Source organism: Schistocerca americana, chromosome 2 (assembly GCF_021461395.2).
Source record: "Schistocerca americana isolate TAMUIC-IGC-003095 chromosome 2, iqSchAmer2.1, whole genome shotgun sequence".
In the NCBI taxonomy this organism is placed as follows: domain Eukaryota; kingdom Metazoa; phylum Arthropoda; class Insecta; order Orthoptera; family Acrididae; genus Schistocerca; species Schistocerca americana.
In genome coordinates this window covers 556,688,201-556,709,899 of record NC_060120.1, presented here as the reverse complement: position 1 = coordinate 556,709,899, position 21,699 = coordinate 556,688,201, and the positions used below count along the sequence as shown (strand labels likewise).

The 21,699-nt window shown below is 38.9% G+C and overlaps 1 protein-coding gene across 1 annotated transcript in view; it reads right to left on the bottom strand.

Moving 5' to 3' along the window:
* Positions 1-21,699, bottom strand: part of LOC124594821 (pyrethroid hydrolase Ces2a) — a 184,287-nt gene that overhangs the window by 23,764 nt on the left and 138,824 nt on the right. The window contains exon 9 of the mRNA XM_047133265.1: positions 19,115-19,289. Within this exon, the coding sequence (XP_046989221.1) occupies positions 19,115-19,289 (175 nt within the window). The remainder of the gene's footprint in view (positions 1-19,114; positions 19,290-21,699) is intronic.

Below are 21,699 nucleotides of genomic sequence, written 5' to 3'. Positions count from 1 at the left end.
TAACCTGTAGCTCCAAAAGGCAATTAAGACAAGCTCTCAAACAATCTGCCTTCTCCCTAAGAAGAGGGAATGAAATGTATGGGGAGGACTGCATGACCATTTACAGGTCTGTAGTTGTTCCTATTCAAAAGTTTCTTTGTGGTATAGAAGGAATTGTTAAGAAAGTGTCTTCATTTTAAAATACTACTTCTATCTGTGAAGCATTTCATTTATGTAAGTAGACTGCCAAAGAGTATTACAGCTTTCAGTAGAGTTTGTACGGAATTTATCTACAAGTAATGCCAAAAAATTATCCCACTGCTTAGTATTGAGTGAAAGTATGCCAGCAACAAGTCTTCAGATTAATTCAGTGAAAGACATTTCTAAATACTAAGCAGGCAAGACTGAGCTTTTTTATTATTTTCTCCATATGCTGGTGCTACCTCAGTTTCGTATACTTAGAATATCACACACAAAGTTTCAATTAGTGTGTGTTCATTAATTTCATTTGTTTGAAATTGCATAATGTGGGTATTTGTAAGGTTAAGAGTTAAGCTTTTAGTTGTGAACATATACATGTACATGTACATCTATATCTATATCTATATCTACACACCTACATACATAGTCCGCAAGCCACCTTGGAGGAAGGTACCCTGTACCACTACTAATAATTTCCTTTCCTGTTCCATTGGCAAATAGAGTGAGGGAATATAACTGACTATATGCCTCCATATGAGCCCTAATTTCTCAAATATTGTATTTGTGGTCCTTACACAAAATGTATGTTGGCAGCAGTAGAGTCGTTTTGCAGTCAGCTTCAAATGTCTGTTCTCTAACTTTTCTCAGTGGTGTTCCTCAAAGAGAGTATTGCCTTTCCTCCAGGGATTCTCACTGGAGTTCCTGAAACATCTCGGTAACACTTGCGTGTTGTAAGAACCTACCGGTAACAAATCTAGCAGCCCACCTCTGAATTGCTCCAATGTCTTCCTTTAATCCGACCTTGTATGGATCACAAACACTCGGCCAGTACTCAAGAATAGGTGCACTAGTGTCCTATATGCAGTCTCCTTTACAGATGAACAGTTTTCCTAAATTCTTCCAATAAACTGAAGTTTACCATTCACCTTCTGCATCACAATCCTCACATGCAAGCTCCATTTCATATCACTTGGTAATGTTACTTCCAGATATTTAAATGATATGACAGTGTCAAGCAGACCACTACTAATGCAGTATCCGAACATTATGGGTTTGTTTTTCCTATTCACCCTTGTTAACTCACTTTTTTTTTTTACATTTAGAGTTAGCTGCCATTCATCACACTAACTAGAAATTTGGTCTTAAGTCATCTTGTATCCTCATACAGTCACTCAACTTTGATACCTTACCATACACCACAGCATCATCAGCAAATAACCACAGATTGCTGCCCACCCTGTTTGCCAGATCATTTATGTATATAGAAAATAACAGCAGTCCTATCATGCTTCCCTGGGGCTCTCCTGATGATACCCTTGTTTCTGATGAACACTTGCTTCCAACAACAATGTAATGGGTGTTATTACTTAAGATGTCTTTGAGCCACTCACTCATCTGGGAACCTATTCTACATGCTCATACCTTTGTTAACAGTCTGTGGTGGGGCACCATGTCAAATGCTCTCTGGAAATCTAGAAACATGAAATTTGTATGTTACCTTCTGTCCATAGTTCAAGTATATCACGTGAGAAAAGGGAGTTTCACATGAGTGATCTTTCTCAATCCATGCTGATTTGTGGACATAAGCTTCTCAGTCCCAAGAAAATTTATTACAGTCAAACTGAGCATATGTTCAAGAGTTCTACAGCAAACCGGTGATAGGGATATTGGTCTATAGTTTTGTGGGTCCATTTTTTTACCCTTCTTGTACACAAGTCACCTGCACATTTTTTCAGTCACTTGGGAATTCACAATAAATGCAAATTAAGTAAGCGACCAATGCCATGGAGCACTCTTTGTAAAACCAAATTGGGATTCCATCAGGACCTGGCAACTTATTTGTTTTCAACTCTGTCAGTTGTTTTGCTTTGCCAGGGATGCTTATTACTATGTCGTCCATATGGGAGTGTGTTTGACGTACAAATGATGGTATGTTTGCACAATTTTCCTACATGAATGATTTCTTAAATGCGAACTTCAACTCTTTTGCTTTCGTTTCCCTATCTTCAACTCCCACACCAGACTAGTCAATGAGCGACTGAATAGAAGCCTTAGACCCACTTATTGACTTTTTATAGGACTAGAATTTTCTTGGATTCTCAACTAGATCTTTTGCTAAGGCATAATAGTGGTAGTTATATGATCTTTTCACAGACACACAAATCCCTACTAACCTTTGCTTGTTGCCATTTGCGTGTTGTCTTTTGGACCAGAAGGGCAACACCCTTTGCTTTCTCAGCATTTTCTGAACTTTGTTTTTAAACCATGATGGGACATTTCCATCCTTAATCCACTTAAAAGACTCATAGTTCTCCAGTTTCTGTCGAAACTTTGCCCATAATTCCCCTACCTCCATTTTACTGGAACTATGTGATGTCAATTCACTGTCTGAGTGAGATGCTAACAACTTCTTATCTGCTCTTTCTAGCAGAAACACTCTCATAGCCTTTGTAACTTTCATAACCATAGTTGCGATAATGACATCATGATCACTATCCTCATCTCTATACTGACACTATTGATAAGGTCTGGTCTGTTTGTAGCTAAAAGGTCTAAGATATTTCCATTGTACATGGGCTGCCAAATTAGCTGCTCAAGACAGTTATCAGCAAATGTGTTCAAAAGTACTTTGCAAGACTGTCTGTCTGTACCCCATGCAATGAATCCGCAGACATCCCAAACTATACTTGGTAGGTTAAAGTCACTTCCAACTAGTACTGCATGATCTGGATATTTACGCACTACTGACCATGGAGTTTCTTTGCATTATTCTAGAACTATCACAACAGAATTGAGTAGGTGGTAAAAACATCCAACAATTAACTTGGTTTCACCTGGATCTGTTACTCACAACCAGATAACTTGACTGTCATGCTTGACTTTGACCTCAATAGAAACAATATGTCTGTCAACTGCAATGAACACTCCCTATGGCATCTAATATGTCTTTCCAAGATATGTTCCATGACTCGCTAAATATCTCAGAGCACTGTACCTTGGGTTTCAGTGAGATCTCAGTCCCAATAATTATCTGAGTGTACTGACTGGTGGGTGTTCATCACAACATCTCAAACTACCACCTACCCTAGGAAAACACCCATGTGCACTCCATAAGTACTCCGCTACCTGAGTACCTGCTCGTTTGTGTAGAACAGACCTGATCTATCAAGGGGAGTCCTACAAATCCCCACTCAATAATGCAGGTCCAAAAATCTGCAGCCAAGACTGTCAAAGAGTTGACAAAGCCTTCGGCTGAGATCCTCCACTCAGCTCTAAACCAAAGGAGCCCGATGAACCCTGGGAACAATGTTGCAGGTTGTGAGCTCTGCTTGGACACTGTGTGTGAGGCCAGCAGTCTTCTCCATCTCTGCTTGCCACTTGTATGAACCGAGGACAGCCTCAGAGCCAATGCAACAGATCTCATTGATGATGATGATGTGAGCCACAACTTGCAGATGACTGCACCCAGCATGCTCAATAGCTGCAGGCCAGACCTCCTCTACATCTTGGATGAGGCCCCTCAGCAGAAATACTAAGTGCACATTGGATTTCTTTCCAGCCTTGAATGTTGTCTTCCTGCAGGGCTCCATAATGCGCCTTATGTTGGAGCTCCTGATACCTAACAAAAGTATGCCCATGTGAGCCTGTTTGGACTCTGCTGAAGGAATAGCCACCTGTTGACTCAAAGGGCAAAAAGACGAGGCCAGATGGCCAGCCTCCACATCGCTCTCTGCTTCATGTGACGTGAACACATTACCACCCACCGCTCACTCTGCTGGGAGTGCAGATGCATCATGATGGGTACACTAGGAATTGCCTTGACAGCAGAGCCCATTGGCAAAGCAAGCAACACCTGTGGTGTCCCATGTGATACAGCAGTTCTCTGTCACCACTACACCCTGAGGCAGCAGCCTGAAGGTGGCTGACTGTAGCCAAAAGCTTCTTCAACTGTTCGTGAATTGTGGCTAGCTCCTCCCTTCTAGCTGAAAAAGCAAACTACAAGAACAGACAGAAACCTATACTTGCAACTGGTGCCTTAATGAGCTGTGCAGCTGACTGTTCAGAAGAAATGAAGACTGTATTACAAACTTCCTGAATTTACACTTAACAGTTGAAAATGCGAGATTAAACATATTAAAAAGAAAAGCACACATGGAATTTAAGAAATATGCAACTAATAAAATGCAGGAGAAGCTAAATATGTAACTTGACACTCTGTAGAAATGAGCGGGGTCAGGAGAGGTCCTGCTCCACAGTTTTCTGGGTTATGTCTAGTACAGATGTGTTTGTCCTCTTTGTGAATATACTTGTATTATCAGTAAACAATGAAAGTTTTGAAGAGCCCTCCAGTGTTCCTGGTAATCACTTATTTTGGTTGACAACAGGAGTGGGCAAAGCACTGAACCTTGCAGGAACCCATATTTAATATTTTCGCACTCTGAATTTAATTTGATCTGTTAATGTGACCTTCATTTTTCTGTAGTCAAGGTATGATTCGATGAAAGTAAGGGAGGATATCTGTAGTACTGTAATATTTTAATTTCACTATTAAAATTTTATGAACTACTTGATCAAAGGCTTTTGCAACTTCAGAAAATGACACCAGGATAATTCTTCTTGTTTATTTCTACCATAACTGAGTTTGTGAGCTCATACAATACTTTCTTTGTAGAGAATCCTTTATGGAACCCAAGCTGAGCGCAGGCATAGAAAGGTGTTGTCAATGAAATGATACAGTTTTCTATCATAAGGTACCCTCTCAAAACATTTATGAGAACAGTTCAAACAGGGAGATATTTCTATTATTAGAGGTCACTTACCTATGTCTATTTTTATAAGTAAGTGTTACAATTCCATAGTTATGTACTTCAAGAAATACATCTTGACCCATCGTGTGATTGCAAAAGCAACTCGAGAGAGGTGCTATCAAACTAGAAAAAGTTTTCAGTAGTTTGGATTAACTACTATCATAACCAAAACAACTCTCTTTCAGTGCTCAATGTTTTTCGTATTTTCCCTAGCACTTGAGTTGGCAAAAGTGAGGTCTGCTGATGGAGTATGTTTGGCATGTTGAAGTAAATGTAATAGATCTTCTTTCAGTGGTCCAGTTTTTCTCCCTGTGTTTTCAGCTACTGTTACAATGAATCTGTAGTTGTCCTGTACTGAGTGTTAATGCTTATTTCTTTCTTTCTAGAAGCAGTTATTGATTTACAAGAACTTTATCAGACAATTATAGTCTGATTATCGCCTTGAAAGCTGAAAACACATTGTTTAAATAAATTAATACTGTACAACTATTACAGTTTGTGTTTCTCATCAATATATATTAAGTTTTCTACAAAGTAGTGATGGAAGAACCTATTAAAATTTGAAAGAATTTAGTAAGTTTAGCAGTTAATAGTTTGAATCTAACATCATATGTTTTGTAACTATTGTCATCAGGATGCTGAACATCATTTGCTCTATCATGGGTATTAGTTTCAAGCCCAGTAATACTCCAGATTGTCTCTGCATCATTCTTGGAAATTAATTTTTTCTTCATAGTTCATACTTTTTGTTTCTTTTCTATTACAGAATGAAGAAAATTTTAATATTGCTTCTGGTGCACGTTTAAGTATTGGTTATAACTCACCCAATAAATAAAGCTCTCCCTTTCTAGCACAGCCTTAGTTGATTTTAGATGGCTTTCACTGTAATTTTCCCTGAACCATTGTGAATGAAAACTGGATTCATAGTACTGTCAGAACCTTTTAAGGAAATAATTAAATTTGTCATTGATTATGTGTTCTTGGTAAACTTCATCCAATTTTTCATTCTGTGAGCACTCTCTGAATAATGTGACTTACTGAGCATTTATAATTCTATGACAGTGTATGTTTCTTTTTCTAGGCAAAACCGATGAAGTTGGACATTTTATTGTTGCTATTTGACTGCCATGATAAGATAAACTAATTATTATGGGGTTCTCATATATTTTGAGGGAAACAGTTGCATTTAAAAATAAATTATCAGTCACAGTTTGCATAAGGCATCCTACTTTCATTGGATATGTTACTTCAGGGGAAAACTCCAAGCTGGACATCAGCAACTCTAAGTGCTCTCCATCAGAACAATAAAAATTGTAATTAATAGTGAAATCACCATCTCCCAGTTTTTTTTACAATGTCTTATTAACACCATCTACATTGACAGTAAAAAAAATCACAACACCAAGAAGGAACTGGGTGACATACCGTATTTACTCGAATCTAAGCCGCACTTGAATCTAAGCCGCACCTGAAAAATGAGACTCGAAATCAAGGAAAAAAATTTTCCCGATTCTAAGCCGCACCTGAAATTTGAGACTCGAAATTCAAGGGGAGATAGAAGTTTTAGGCCGCACCTCCAAATCGAAACTAAGTTGGTCCATTATGATACGAGACACAATTGAGGTCGAACGAATGCCGATACAGCTACAGTAGTTTGGTCCGAGTCGTAAGTTTAGCAGTTAAGCTTCACCAGGAAGCCATTGCTATGTGTCAGGCGCTCCGTCCGTATTTATACGGGTACCCTTCCTTTTTCACGTGCTTCGTCTGGTTTGAATTGATTGCTTATTTTTCTTTGATCTGATAAGTGCCGTTATGTGTTTACGTAACTCTAAGCTGAAAATGCATTACTGTACTGTGTCATGCATTGTTTGTCGCATTCTGATAATGGCTTACTCTTGTGCACGGTTACTTGCACTGCTGCTTTCTTTGATAATGATCAACAAGAACCAAATACTAGACTGCATATGATGGAAGATGTTCTGAACGAGAGTTTAACGAACATTTTTCTCCGTTTGAAAATCTTTGCAGACGCCTCTTTAGTACATTATATTCTGCACAGAAATTAGTCATCTTAGATTTAAAAATCTAGTCAATTGCCGTGCTTCATTTCTGACTGTATCACTATTAGGCATAAGAATAATACGAATATAAACATGACATGATTTGTGTATTCTTCCGCGTTTGCTGTGCTCTCGCTCTAGTTTCGTAGTTTATTAGGCAGACAGGATTTAAATGAGACAGCAGCAAACACGAAAGAATACATGGCAAAATGTTTATATTCGTATTATCCTTATGGTGAAGAGAATACTGCATGTGATTCACAATTCATAAAAGTTCCTAGTAGCAACCATCTCTTCTCATAGGTAGGAAAAAATTCAGGACGTAAAGTTTCCCATATTGACAAACACTCCAGTCTTGCCAGTCGGATTTTCGTAGTACATTGAAATGCTGCTAGAAGATGAACAATACGAAATTTCTATTTACTTCGTTGGATGATGTATGAAAGTGCAGTGGTCGAAACTCGGGGCGGAGAAAAAAGCTCGTTTTCCACTTTTTTTTTTAAATTTATTTACTGACGAAGAGGTTTTGGCGCCAGTATTTATCTTTGTACCTGCAAGACATGCCTGTTGTAGCGCTACATATATTCCATGGCAGAAGTTAGTTGTGGCGGCACCTACCAACATTTTTCAGAACTTCCGCTTACTTTGCACTCGATTCTAAGCCGCAGGCGGTTTTTTGGATTACAAAAACCGAAAAAAAAGTGCGGCTTAGATTCGAGTAAATGCGGTAAACAAAAGTTGGTAGGCATGTTTCTACACCTGATAGATCGTGTCTATTCCAATTGGAGGATGCTAAGTTCACCCAACCTGGATATGATGTGACGTCATTATGACGTTTATACGCTTTAGCCGATTAACACACCTATCGACTTTTACGAACGTTCGAGATTCTAAACTGTCGTCAGCTAGTGGCTTGTTTTGACGATTCTGAAAACAGCTCAGTGTGGTAGCGTATATGTATTTCGCCAAAATAAAAGAGCTGGATATTAATAGAAATATTCCTGACCGTGGCCTTGAAAACACCACGTAAAAAAGTGAAGTCGTCTTATGTCTCGAGCAGATTAGATTGTGTGATTGTTGTATTGAATGCTTACGCCGAAAATAATATTTATTTATTATCAACATTTTAGTATGGTTTCATACAATGTCAGTACATATTAGATTGTAGCAGCATACTATTGCTGACTTTTTTTTCTTAATTTATATAGCTGAAAGAGAACTCGTGCAAGTTTGTTAGCTAAGTAATTTATATGTCCATCCCACGATAGTCTTTTATTAACCATGATTCCAAGTAATTTTACACTCGGACAGGTGCCTTAGTGTCCATTAATGACTGATGTGTAGAATGATCGAATTTCGAACTTAAAAAGAAAAATATGAGGCATTGTTGAAGAAAAATCGTCGACCGGAGAAGATATACGAGGGGAAGTGGATTTCTCAATGTAATCTTAACCAAAGGTTAGTGTCTAGTACTGATTGACGTATGAAATGATTGAATGCAGTGTCAAAGCATTCCATGGTGGTAAGCTTTTCTCTCATTAGTCTCTCGAATGGTGAACACATAATTAGAGACGAGCAAACGAAAAACAACGCACAGGACACAAACACAGTACAATACACGATTTAAACGCAAAACACATTTAAACGAATGGCGCAGAGCACAGCGCTACCATGTCACAATCTCTCGAAAGTTCACAAAAGTCGAATAGTCGATATACGGTTTCTATCGTTTTCGATGTAGCGTGTATGCGTCATAATGACGTCACATCGTATCCAAGTCCGGTGAACTTCGCATCCTCCATTCCAATTTCGTGCCAGTAGTATGAGTGGCACTAGTAGTGCCACTTTAAGGATGCAAATAGGTTTGCTTTAAACACATGCTGTAACAGTAATGAGCATTAGTTACCTATGGGACTGGGCATCGTGAGTTGATGTTTGTGAAGAATGACTTTAAGATGACAAAGAAGCCATTATCAACACCACACTGAGTTGGAATCAGGTCACGTAATAGGGCTATGAGAAGCTGGATGTTCCTTCTGTGATATTGCAGAAAGACTTGGCACAAATTTAGCCATTGTACATGATTGTTGGCCGTGGTGATCACAAGAATGTACGGTCACAAGAAGATTGGGCTCTGGATGGCCACGTGGCACAACTGAGTGAGAAGATCATCGCATTTGGTGTATGGCCCTGGCTTATCATACTGCATCTGTAGCAGCAATATGAGCAGCAGTTGGCACCACAGTGACACAACAAACTGTTACAAATTGGTTACTTGAAGGACAGCTCCAAGCCAGATGGCTGATAGCTAGCATTCCACTGACCCAAAACCACCACCACTGAGCATTTATAATTCACAACTTCAGTGGTATCAAGTGGAAGTTCATTGACAGGCAGGGTGGACATCTGTTGTGTTTTCTGATGAAAGCTGATTCTGCCTTGGTGCCAGTGAGGCCATGTGTTGGTTGGGAGGAGGCCAGTTTAGGGCCTGCAACTACTGTCTGCATGCTAAACACACTGGACCTACACCTGGAGTTATGGTCTGGGATGCAATTTCATATGACAGCAGGAGCACTCTCATGACTATCCCATGCTTTTTGACTGCAAATCTGTATGTCAATCTGGCAATTTGACCTGTTGAGCTGCCATTCATCGACACAATTCCAGGCGATTTTTTCCAACAGGTTAACAGTTCTAATGGTAACAAAGGTACCATCATTTCACATTTGCAATGGCCTATCTCACACTTACATTAACCTGTCATCTTGCAATGTTAATCACTTAAATATGTTACCTAGTCAAATGTAGTCCTGAAATTTCATTACTTTAGATTAATTATTTTTTGGTGTTGTGATTTATTTATTTATTTACTCATCATCTGTGTTAGGAGTCCGTACATAGTTAGAATTGCCTCTTGTGTGTCTCCAAGTCTATTACTGAGGCATAGCACTCAAAGAATCATTCAGTGCAGTTCTTATTTAGATCTAGAATCTGGGACTTTATTCCAGTTGTGTGTACACAGCTACTCAACATTTCCTTGTATTACATGTACGGTAACGTATTACTGCAACTGTATATCTAGGTGTATCTGCTCAATTTATGTGACATATAATTGAAGTTCTTTACTGTGCAACATATAATTATGTTGAAATAACTTTTGAGGTTTCTAGTTCCTGTAGCATCATGACAAACTCTTATTTTTTTTATTTAATAGTTTTTGGAAATTTTGTTACAAAAGACTGAATGGACATTTGATTTTTACTTTTTATCCTTTGTGCTGTCGTAGCTGCAATATTTTGTTTTTCCATTAACTGTTGTAACTGTCTATAGTTATCTGGCAAAACTATCTTCTGGAAATATTCTACCAAACAAGGGATTCATATTCAGTTACTGTCATAAACTGTAGCTACCATCATCCTCACAACAGCCTTTCCTTGTTAACTTTCCCCAATACATCCGTCTCTTCCCTCTGAGGAGGGACCAGATGAGGTGGTGCAGTGGTTATCACACTGGACTCCCATTCAGGAGGACAACAGTTGAAACCCCTGTCCAGCCGCCCAGATTTCGGTTTTCTGTGATTTCCCTAAATTGCTTCAGGCAAATGCCGCGGTGGTTCCTTTGTAAGGGCATGGCCATTTTCCTTCCCCATCCCTGTCACAATCCAAGCTTGTTCTCCGTCTCTAATGACCTCGATGTTGGTGGAATGTTAAACCCAATTTTACTTCCTTCCTTCTCTGAGCAAGGATAATGTAATCACTTTCACTTTTATGCCTATTGACAGTAGTAATCATACCACCTCCTGAAGATAAGTACTGAAGAGCAATACTGTCTCATATTTATTAGATTTATTGGTAGAATTTTCCTTTTATACAATATTCCAATCTTTGTCTACCCTTCAATTGTTTCTTTTTACGGCTCCCTCAACTGCAATGGAAGCCCTGATGTCTTCACACATGTTCTGCTGTCCTGTCTCTTCTTTCCTCACTGATTCTGCAGAGAACCTCCTCATTTCTTATCTTATCAGTCAACAGAATATTCACAATCTTTCTGTACCACCACACTCAAACCTTTTGGTCCATTTACATATAATGCTGAGCTCTAGATGTACATACTAATAAATTTCTTTCTCATGTTATGGCCTACATTTGATACTAATTGATTTCTTTTGGTGAGGAATGTTCTCTCTACTGTGTTAGTCTTCTTTTAATCACCTTGCTTCATCTGCAGTGCATTATTTTGCTTCCAATGTACCAAAATTCATTAATTTCATCTACCATATGGTCCCAAATATTGATGTTTATCATTAACCTCATTTCTGCTGCTCCTCAATACTTTTGTTTTTATTTGGCTTATTCACAACCTATATCCTATGTTCAGTAGACTGTTTATTCCATTAAGTAGGTCCAGTACTTCTTCCCATTTTCACATAGGATAAGGTCATCACTGATATCTGTTCACTCTGAGCTTTATCCCACTTCTGGGACTTTCCTTTATTTCTGTCAATGCTTCTTATATATACCAGTTGAATACTGGAGGAGAAATAAAGCATCCTTGCCTTATGCCCTTTTATAATCTGAGCATTTGCAGCTTTATTGTTTCCTCTTGGTGTACATTACTCATCTTTCCGTATAGTATGTTCCTTTTTTTGTACAGATTTCAAATATCTTGCACCACTTTAACTTGTTACATGCTTTTTCTAGGTCAACAAACCCTTTTAAAGTGTCTCAGTTTTTCTTTAGTTTTGCTTCCAGTATCAAACATAACATCATAACTACCTCCTGGCATTGCTTTAATTTTTTAAATGGTGCTGTTGTGGTACTCCAAAGTTTACACTTTCTAACCAATGTGTGTCAAAGTCCTCATTTGTTTGCTTTCAGTATGTCTACTGATATTAGTTACTGCTAACTGAGGACTCCTCCGGCTTTGCATGTTTAGCACTAAGTATCTAAAACTGGATGACTGGTCTGACATTGAAGCAAGTTTGTTTATGGGTCACTGAGTAGAGATATGCATAAAATTCAGAGAACTGAATATCATCACTTGCATACGACTGAAATGATTTAAACAGTGCGTACCAGGAAACTTTGTAGTAATCATGAATGTTATCTGTTCCATATTTAATAGTCATTTGAAGTGATATCTTGTACATGTGTGTGTGTGTGTGTGTGTGTGTGTGTGTGTGTGTGTGTGTGTGTGAGAGAGAGAGAGAGAGAGAGAGCGAGAGACTGGATATGTCTTGTAAATTACAGACATAGCATATCATGTGTCAGAGGCTGTTATGTAAACACTGTTCAGCCTTTTACATCAGCATGACTCCAACTAAGTTATCAGTTAGGATGAATGGGCATAGACAGAGGATATATACCAGCAACACACAATATCCAGTTGCAGAGCATGTTCTACAATATGAAAGCTGTGATCTCAATACCTATTTCACCACATGTGCCACCTTGATTCTTCACCCAGACACCACTTTCTCAGAACTCCACAGGTGGAAACTAACACTACAACATGTCCTCAGTTCTTATTATCCACCTGGCCTTAATTTACGTTAATTTCTTTCATCTCGTCATTTTTTCACAGTAACTATTCCTTCCCTCACTCTGTTTTAGTTTTCTACCTCTTTCATTTTCTGACCTATCTGTTCTTTGCCGTCTCCCTCCCACCTCTGTTATGGACAATGCACTTAGCTTTCCAGTCTTATTAACTTGTGCATGGTGTTTTAGCATTAATCTCTGTCTTGCATATTACCCTGACTTCCACATTTAAGCTTTCAGATTTTCAAATCTCATCTGGTGCAGTCCCCAGCAATCAAGTCTTTCCTTCTCATCCAATGCGGTAAGTCTCCCGGGCCTGCAGTTCTGGGCGACTTTTCCAAAATCTATACCTTTTCATAAACCCCTGCAGTCCTTTTCCTTTACCCCACTTCCTCTCCCTTCAACCCTTCTGCTCGAGGAAGCAGCCACTGACTCCTAAAGCTTGCAAAAATGGAATCTTCTTTTATGTGTGTGTGTTTGCCTGCTGCCACTTAGTGAGTAGATCTTTTTATCTATCCAATTACATTATACTGTCAAAAACTGATTATACTTGTTGTTAATAACCATGCATTCTGATTTCCAACAGAACATCATTCAGAGAATTGCTGGATATATTTTGATGTTGGACAGGTTTATATGGGATATAATGAGATCCTTGTTATGTCTGCCATCAGTTTTCAACGGCAGACTATATAGGGAGCTTCTGTCCAATCACATGCATCTATTTGTTCATGTACAGCACCCTACAGGCAGCCTGTACCTTTTGTAAGGTGATGGATCACTCCATTCCTTCTGTATTGTGTCAGAATGATTTGAGGAACATTCCAGAGACAGAAATTGCCTGTGTTGCTTTTAATCAACCCTACTGAACACATATGGGACACCATTTGTTGAGATGTGTGCATCTTTGAACCTGCTCCAACCTGTTTCTATGATCAATGGATGGCAGTTGACTATTCATGGATTCCAGTGCCATTGGTGTCAGAATATATGCTACAATGAGTCTCCACTCAAATAAGGCCAACATACTACACTCCTGGAAATTGAAATAAGAACACCGTGAATTCATTGTCCCAGGAAGGGGAAACTTTATTGACACATTCCTGGGGTCAGATACATCACATGATCACACTGACAGAACCACAGGCACATAGACACAGGCAACAGAGCATGCACAATGTCGGCACTAGTACAGTGTATATCCACCTTTCGCAGCAATGCAGGCTGCTATTTTCCCATGGAGACGATCGTAGAGATGCTGGATGTAGTCCTATGGAACGGCTTGCCATGGCATTTCCACCTGGCACCTCAGTTGGACCAGCGTTCGTGCTGGACGTGCAGACCACGTGAGACGACGCTTCATCCAGTCCCAAACATGCTCAATGGGGGACAGATCCGGAGATCTTGCTGGCCAGGGTAGTTGACTTACACCTTCTAGAGCACGTTGGGTGGCACGGGATACATGCGGACGTGCATTGTCCTGTTGGAACAGCAAGTTCCCTTGCCGGTCTAGGAATGGTAGAACGATGGGTTCGATGACGGTTTGGATGTACCGTGCACTATTCAGTGTCCCCTCGACAATCACCAGTGGTGTACGGCCAGTGTAGGAGATCACTCCCCACACCATGATGCCGGGTGTTGGCCCTGTGTGTCTCGGTCGTATGCAGTCCTGATTGTGGCGCTCACCTGCACGGCGCCAAACACGCATACGACCATCATTGGCACCAAGGCAGAAGCGACTCTCATCGCTGAAGACGACACGTCTCCATTCGTCCCTCCATTCACTCCTGTCGCGACACCACTGGAGGCGGGCTACACGATGTTGGGGCGTGAGCGGAAGACGGCCTAACGGTGTGCGGGACCGTAGCCCAGCTTCATGGAGACGGTTGCGAATGGTCCTCGCTGATACCCCAGGAGCAACAGTGTCCCTAATTTGCTGGGAAGTGGCGGTGCGGTCCCCTACGGCACTGCGTAGGATCCTACGGTCTTGGCGTGCATCCGTGCGTCGCTGCGGTCCGGTCCCAGGTCGACGGGCACGTGCACCTTCCGCCGACCACTGGCGACAACATTGATGTACTGTGGAGACCTCACGCCCCACGTGTTGAGCAATTCGGCGGTACGTCCACCCGGCCTCCCGCATGCCCACTATACGCCCTCGCTCAAAGTCCGTCAACTGCACATACGGTTCACGTCCACGCTGTCGCGGCATGCTACCAGTGTTAAAGACTGCGATGGAGCTCCGTATGCCACGGCAAACTGGCTGACACTGACGGCGGCGGTGCACAAATGCTGCGCAGCTAGCGCCATTCGACGGCCAACACCGCGGTTCCTGGTGTGTTCGCTGTGCCGTGCTTGTGATCATTGCTTGTACAGCCCTCTCGCAGTGTCCGGAGCAAGTATGGTGGGTCTGACACACCGGTGTCAATGTGTTCTTTTTTCCATTTCCAGGAGTGTATTATGGAGGTGTCCCCAATTCAATAGGTCATAAGTGCAGAGATGCATTTTTATTGCATAATAAAGATATCACACAATCTTTGTGAATGGTATGCAAATTGTCACAGAAAGAGTTGAGGAAATACAAGAGTGTATACAAAAATGTTGCTGATTAATTTGATACAAAGTTTAAGTTGGAGAAACTTTTACCTAATTCCTCAGATTTGTTGATGATTCAATTATTCTCAAAATTAAAATTTTCTGGGATATGTTGAGGGCACAACATATTTTAATAGTTATACATAATGGATCAACTTAAGTGGGGTGCATATAGAAGAAGAATGCAGCATATGGACAATCACAAGAGATTGCACTACGTCCAACAAAGCATGGAAAAATGAGTCACTAAACACATTTAATAGTTGTACTGTGACATATGCACAGGTCAAAATGGTAAAATCAAAATTTCATTATCATTCTTGAAAGTGACCGAAAACAACTGGAGTTACATCAAGTAGTAATGAATTTATACTAACAGAGCAGTCATATATGTCCAATGACTCTGAATTTGGTACATATGAACTAAAAGAAATAAAGATATTGTACTAGAAGTAAATGTAATTCATAAATGTACCAATGTTTCTACAAGGAAATATGGAGATCTGAATACACTGATGATAGCAATAAAAATAATGTTATTAGGCCTAAAGAAAATATTTCTAAAAAAAAATTAAGATAAGGCAGTGCACAGAATGATCTTTTGCCTCAGTGCCATTTTCAATTCATATATGTTCTGTCTTGCTTACTGAGTGAGTAAACATTACAAAAGCTGAGCAGTCAACACACTTAAACATTTAAAAGTTTTTAAGCCACTACTATCATTAGAGTTAATAAAATCTGATCTTTTCATTCAAGTATTGTTGTTGCTGTTGTTGTTGTTGTTGTTGTGGTCTTCAGTCCAGCTCTCCATGCTACTCTATCCAGTGCAAGCTTGTTCATCTCCATGTAACTACTGCAACCTACATCCTTCTGAATCTGCTTATTGCATTCATCTCTTGAGCTCCCTCTACGATTTTTATCCTCCAAGCTTCTCTCCAGTACTAAATTGGTGATCCCTTGATGCCTCAGAATGTGTCCTATCAACCGATCCCTTCTTCTAGTCACGTTGTGTCACAAATTTCTTCTCTCCCCATTTCTATTCAGTACCTCATTAGTTTTGTGAACTATCCATCAAATCTTCAGCATTCTTCCATAGCACCACATTTCAAAAGCTTCTGTTCTCTTCTTGTCTGAAATATTTATCGTCCATGTTTAATTTCCATATATGGTTACACTGCATACAAATACTTTTAGAAAGAACTTCCTGACACTTAAATCTGTACTCGATGTTAACAAATTTCTCTTCTTCAGAAACACTTTCCGTGCCATAGCCAGTCTACATTTTATATCCTCTCTACTTGGACCATCATCAGTTTTTTTCGCTCCCCAAATAGCAAAACTTATCTACTACTTTAAGTGTCTCATTTCCTAATCTAATTCTCCCAGCATCACCTAATTTAATTCAATTACATTCCATTATCCTCGTTTTACTCTTTTTGATGTTCATCTTATATCCTCCTTTCAAGACACGGTGTCCATTCTGTTCAGCAGCTGTTCCAAGTCCTTTGCTGTCTAACAAAATTACAGTGTTATCAGCAAACCTCAAAGTTTTTGTTTCTTCTCCATGGATTTTAATTCCTACTCCAAATTTTTCTTTTGATTCCTTTACTGCTTGCTCAGTATACAGATTGAATAACATTGGGGATAGGCTACAATCCTGTCTCACTCCCTTTCAAGCCCCTCGACTCTAATAACTGCCATGTGGTTTCAGTACAAATTGTAAACAGTGTTTTGCTCCCTGTATTTTACCCTGACACTTCAGAATTTGAAAGAGAGTATTCCAGTCAACATTGTCAAAAGCTTTATCTAAGTCTGCAAATGCTAGAAAAATAGGTTTGCCTTTCCTTAATCTATCTTCTAAGGTAAGTCGTAGGGTGAGTACTGCCTTGCATGTTCCAACATTTCTAAGGAATCCAAACTGATCTTCCCCAAGGTCAGCTTCCACCAGTTTTTCCATTTGTCTGTAAAGGATTCGTGTTAGTATTTTGCAGCCGTGAGTTATTAAACTGATAGTTTGGTAATTATCACACCTGTCAACATCTGCTTTCTTTGCGATTGGAATTATTATATTCCTCTTGAAATCTGAGGGTATTTCGCCTGTCTCATACATCTTGCTCACCAGAGGGTAGAGTTTTGTCAGGGCTGGCTCTCCTGAGGCTATCAGTAGTTCTAATGGAATGTTGTCTACTCCCGGGCCCTTGTTTTGACTTAGCTCTTTAATTGGTCCGTCAACTTCTTCATGCAGTATCATACCTCCCATTTCATCTTCATCTACATCCTCTTCCATTTCCATAATATCACCCTCAAATACATTGCCTTGTATAGATCCTCTGTATACTCCTTCCACCTTTCTGCTTTCCCTTCTTTGCTTAGGACTTGTTTTCCATCCGAGCTCTTGATATTCATACAGGTGGTTCTCTTTTCTCCAAATGTCTCTTTAATTTTCCTGTAGGCAATATCTATCTTACCCCTAGTGATATATGCATCTACATCCTTGCATTTGTCCTCTAGTCATCCCTGGTTAGCCATTTTGCATTTCCTGTTCATCTCATTTTTTAGACATTTGTAGTCCTTTTTGCCTGCTTCATTTACTGCATTTTTATGTTTTCTCCTTTCATCAGTTAAATTCAATATCTCTTTTGTTACCCAAAAATTTCTACTAGCCCTTGCCTTTTTATGTACTTTATCCTCTACTGCCTTCACTATTTCATCTCTTAAGGCTACCTGTTCTTCTTCTGCTGTATTTCTTTCCCCTGTTCTTGTCAATCATTCCCTAATGCTCTCTCTGAAACTCTCTGCAACCTCTGGTTCTTTCAGTTTATCCAGGTTCCATCTCCTTAAATTACTACCATTTTGCAGTTTCTTCAGTTTTAATCTACAGTTCATAACCAGTAGATTGTGGTCAGAGTCCACAACTGCTTCTGGAAATGTCTTACAATTTAAAACCTGGTTCCTAAATCTCTGTATTACCATTATATAATCTATCTGAAACCTTCCAGTGTCTCCAGGACTATTCCACATATACAACCTTCTTTCATAATTCTTAAACCAAGTGTTGGCTATGATTAGGTTATGCTCTGTGCAAAATTCTACCAGGTGGCTTTCTCTTTCATTCCTTACCCCCGATCCACATTCACCTACTACTTTTCCTTCTCTTCCTTTTCCTACTATTGAATTACAGTCCCACATGACTATTAAATTTTTGTCTCTCTTAACTATCTGAATAATTTATTTTATGGCATCATACATTTCTTCAATCTCTTCATCACCTGCAGAGCTAGTTGGCAAATGAACTTGTACTACTGTGGTAGGCATGGGTTTCAAGTCTATCTTGGCTACAATAATGTATTCACTATGCTGTTCACAGTAGCTTAGCCATGTTCCTATTTTTTTTATTTGTTATTAAACCAACTCCTGCATTACCCCTATTTGATTTTGTATTTATAACCCTGTATTCACCTGACCAGAAGTCTTGTTCCTCCTGCCATCACACTTCCCTAATCCCACTATATCTAACTTTAACCCATCCATTTCCCTTTTTAAATTTTCTAACCTACCCGCCTGATTAAGAGATTTGACATTTCACCCTCCATCCATAAAACACCAGTTTTCTTTCACCTGATAACGATGTCCTCCGGAGTAGTACCTGTCCGGAGAGCAGAATGGGGGACTATTTTACCTCCAGAATATTTTACCCAAGAGGATGCCATCATCATTTAACCATACAGTAAAGCTGCATGCCCTCGGGAAAAATTACGGCTGTAGATTCCCCTTGCATTCAGCTGTTTTCAGTACCAGCACAGCAAGGCATTCAAGTATTATTTTACTGAAAAAGAGTTTGACATTGTTTGCATCGCTATCTTAACTTATGGCTCCTTCTCCAATTTGTACAACGTAAAGAGCTTTAAATTCTAGCAAGTAAAATAACTGTACATACCTTCATTGGGAGCTGGTGTCAGTGTCTGTTGGACTAATGGAAGACCAGTGAGGAACTCAGGTCCACCTTTCTGCTTCCCTTTGTGTTCAAAACTGTACAGGTAAGTAGGAAATTTATCTGACCACAATTGTGAAGTCTCAAAAGCTGGGAGACTAAATAGTGCATCCCCAGTTGCCTACAACATAATGTAATATACATAACATAAGAAATTCTGTGCATTAATCCAGTGTGTTATATTTTAAATAAAAGGAAGTAACCTTCAAATTGACATATCACAGAATGTGAAAACTGTGTAACAAGTGATGTAAATACAAAATACATAAAACACTATGTTTTTTATATTCAAAGGATAATTCTGTTACCAGCATTCTTTGATCTTTCAGCCAGTAGAAAACTGCCTGCAGAGGGCAGAGGTCATACTTTGACACTCAATTTGACCTATTGTATTCTTTCATTGCAATGGATTCTTGTATAGTGATTACCAATACATTATGATAACAAGAAACTTGCTTACTACCTTCAGATTCTCTGTTACATTGTAATATCAGAATATCAACATTTTGAAAAAATGGAATTGTCCTACAGTTTATACCTGTAATGATATTATACTCATCCTTCCCAGTTCTTTGTCTTTATAGTTTGTTTCAGTGTCTAATATATCATAATTATCTTTTAACATTGCTTTTTACCTTTTATCTCCTTTTTCATCTTCAGTTACCTTTTTACCTCTTTTAATATCGTTTATGAACATCTGTTCTCTTCTGTGAATACCCCTTACTGAGCCACCACCTTTAGTTTATTGCCTTGTCACTGTACTCGTTAGCACCATTCGATCTGTTTCCTTCCTCAATTTACATTTCTTTCAGTATCCAATGGATTTCAGTTACTGGTTAATTCAACTTCCATTATTTTTGTCTTCTTGTTCCACTCTTTCTATGGTAATGGACTGTTTAGCAAACCAGTCAGTGACTTTCAATCTTAAAGCAGTTTATTAACATCTTTGAAATTTTAATGACCATCATCTCAAGAGTTTTCATGTACAGTTTTTTCATTCATTCTACCTTTTTTTGTGCTCCTATAGATTGTGTCAGTGGAGCAATTGACTGTCTAGCTAACCAGTCAATAGATTTTATTATTACAACAGATTATTAACTGTCAAGATTTATTATTATTCCCTTGCATAATTCCTGCACCTGCTTGACATGTCAAAATTGTCAACTGTGGTATAAGATGCAAACTTATTTAAACACTCTTCACACAGAAATTAATAAGTAGTATGAATTTGAAATACTACACTCTATGAATACGTTTTTAATAGTTTAGACTTCAGTGATTATTTTGACAAATTTTTCAAAGAATACACCTTCAATCCGTTATTTTCATGTGGTGATGATATGAAAAATTTCAGCAATGGAGATTAGATTAGATTAGTTTTTCATTCCATAGATCCATGCTGAGGAGGTCCTCATGGATGTGGAACGTGTCAATATTTATTTATATATTTAAGCTGAAATAACAATACTAATAGGATCAATATATACAATACATCATTTGTTTCTATTAAAAAAATTCGTCAATGGAGTAGAAGGAGTTGGCCACTAGTAAGTCTTTCAGGCTCCTTTTAAACTGACCTTTATTTGTAACTAAATTTTTTATGTTTGCTGGCAGATTATTGAAGATGAGTGTTCCTGAGTAGTGGACCCCTTTTTGAACTAAAGTAAGTGCTTTTAAGTCCTTGTGCAGATCATTTTTGTTCCTGGTATTGTTTGTATGAACTGAGCTGTTTGTTGGAAAAAGAGATATATTATTTAGGACAAATTTCATTAAGGAATAAATATACTGAGCAGCAGTAGTTAGCATACCCAGTTCTTTGAAGAGGTTTCTACAGGACGTCTGTGAATTTACTCCACAAATAATACGTATTACACGCTTTTGGACTCTGAAAACTTTTGTTTCACTTGAAGAGTTACCCCAAAATATTATGCCATATAACATTATGGAATGAAAGTAGGCAAAGTATGCAAGCTTTTTCATTTTTATGTCACCTATGTCAGCTAACACTCGAATTGCAAATACAGATTTGTTAAGGCGTTTCTGCCGTTCTGTGGTTCTCCCAACTGAATTTATTATCAAGTTGTAATCCCTGGAATTTAAGACTGTCAACCTCTTCTATCTGCTGTTCTTCATACCTCATGCATATGCTGGGTGGAAACCTCTTACAGGTTCTGAATTGCATATAGTGAGTCTTTTCAAACCTTAATGCCAGTGAGTTGGCTTTAAACCATTTATTAATATCTATGAAAATATCATTAGCAGATCTTTCTAGAACTACACCCAACATACTATTACAATACTTGTGTCATCTGCAAACAAAACAAACTCTGCTTCTGGCAGTGTAACTGATGAGAGATCATTAATGTACACAAGAAAAAGCAATGGCTCTAAGATGGATCCTTGTGGGACACCACATGTAATTTCTTCCCATTCTGATGATGACTGATGACTTAATTTACTAGTCCCTTGTACTGACACCCTTTGTTTCCTGTTAGCGAGGTATGACTTGAACCATTTTGCAGCACTGTCTG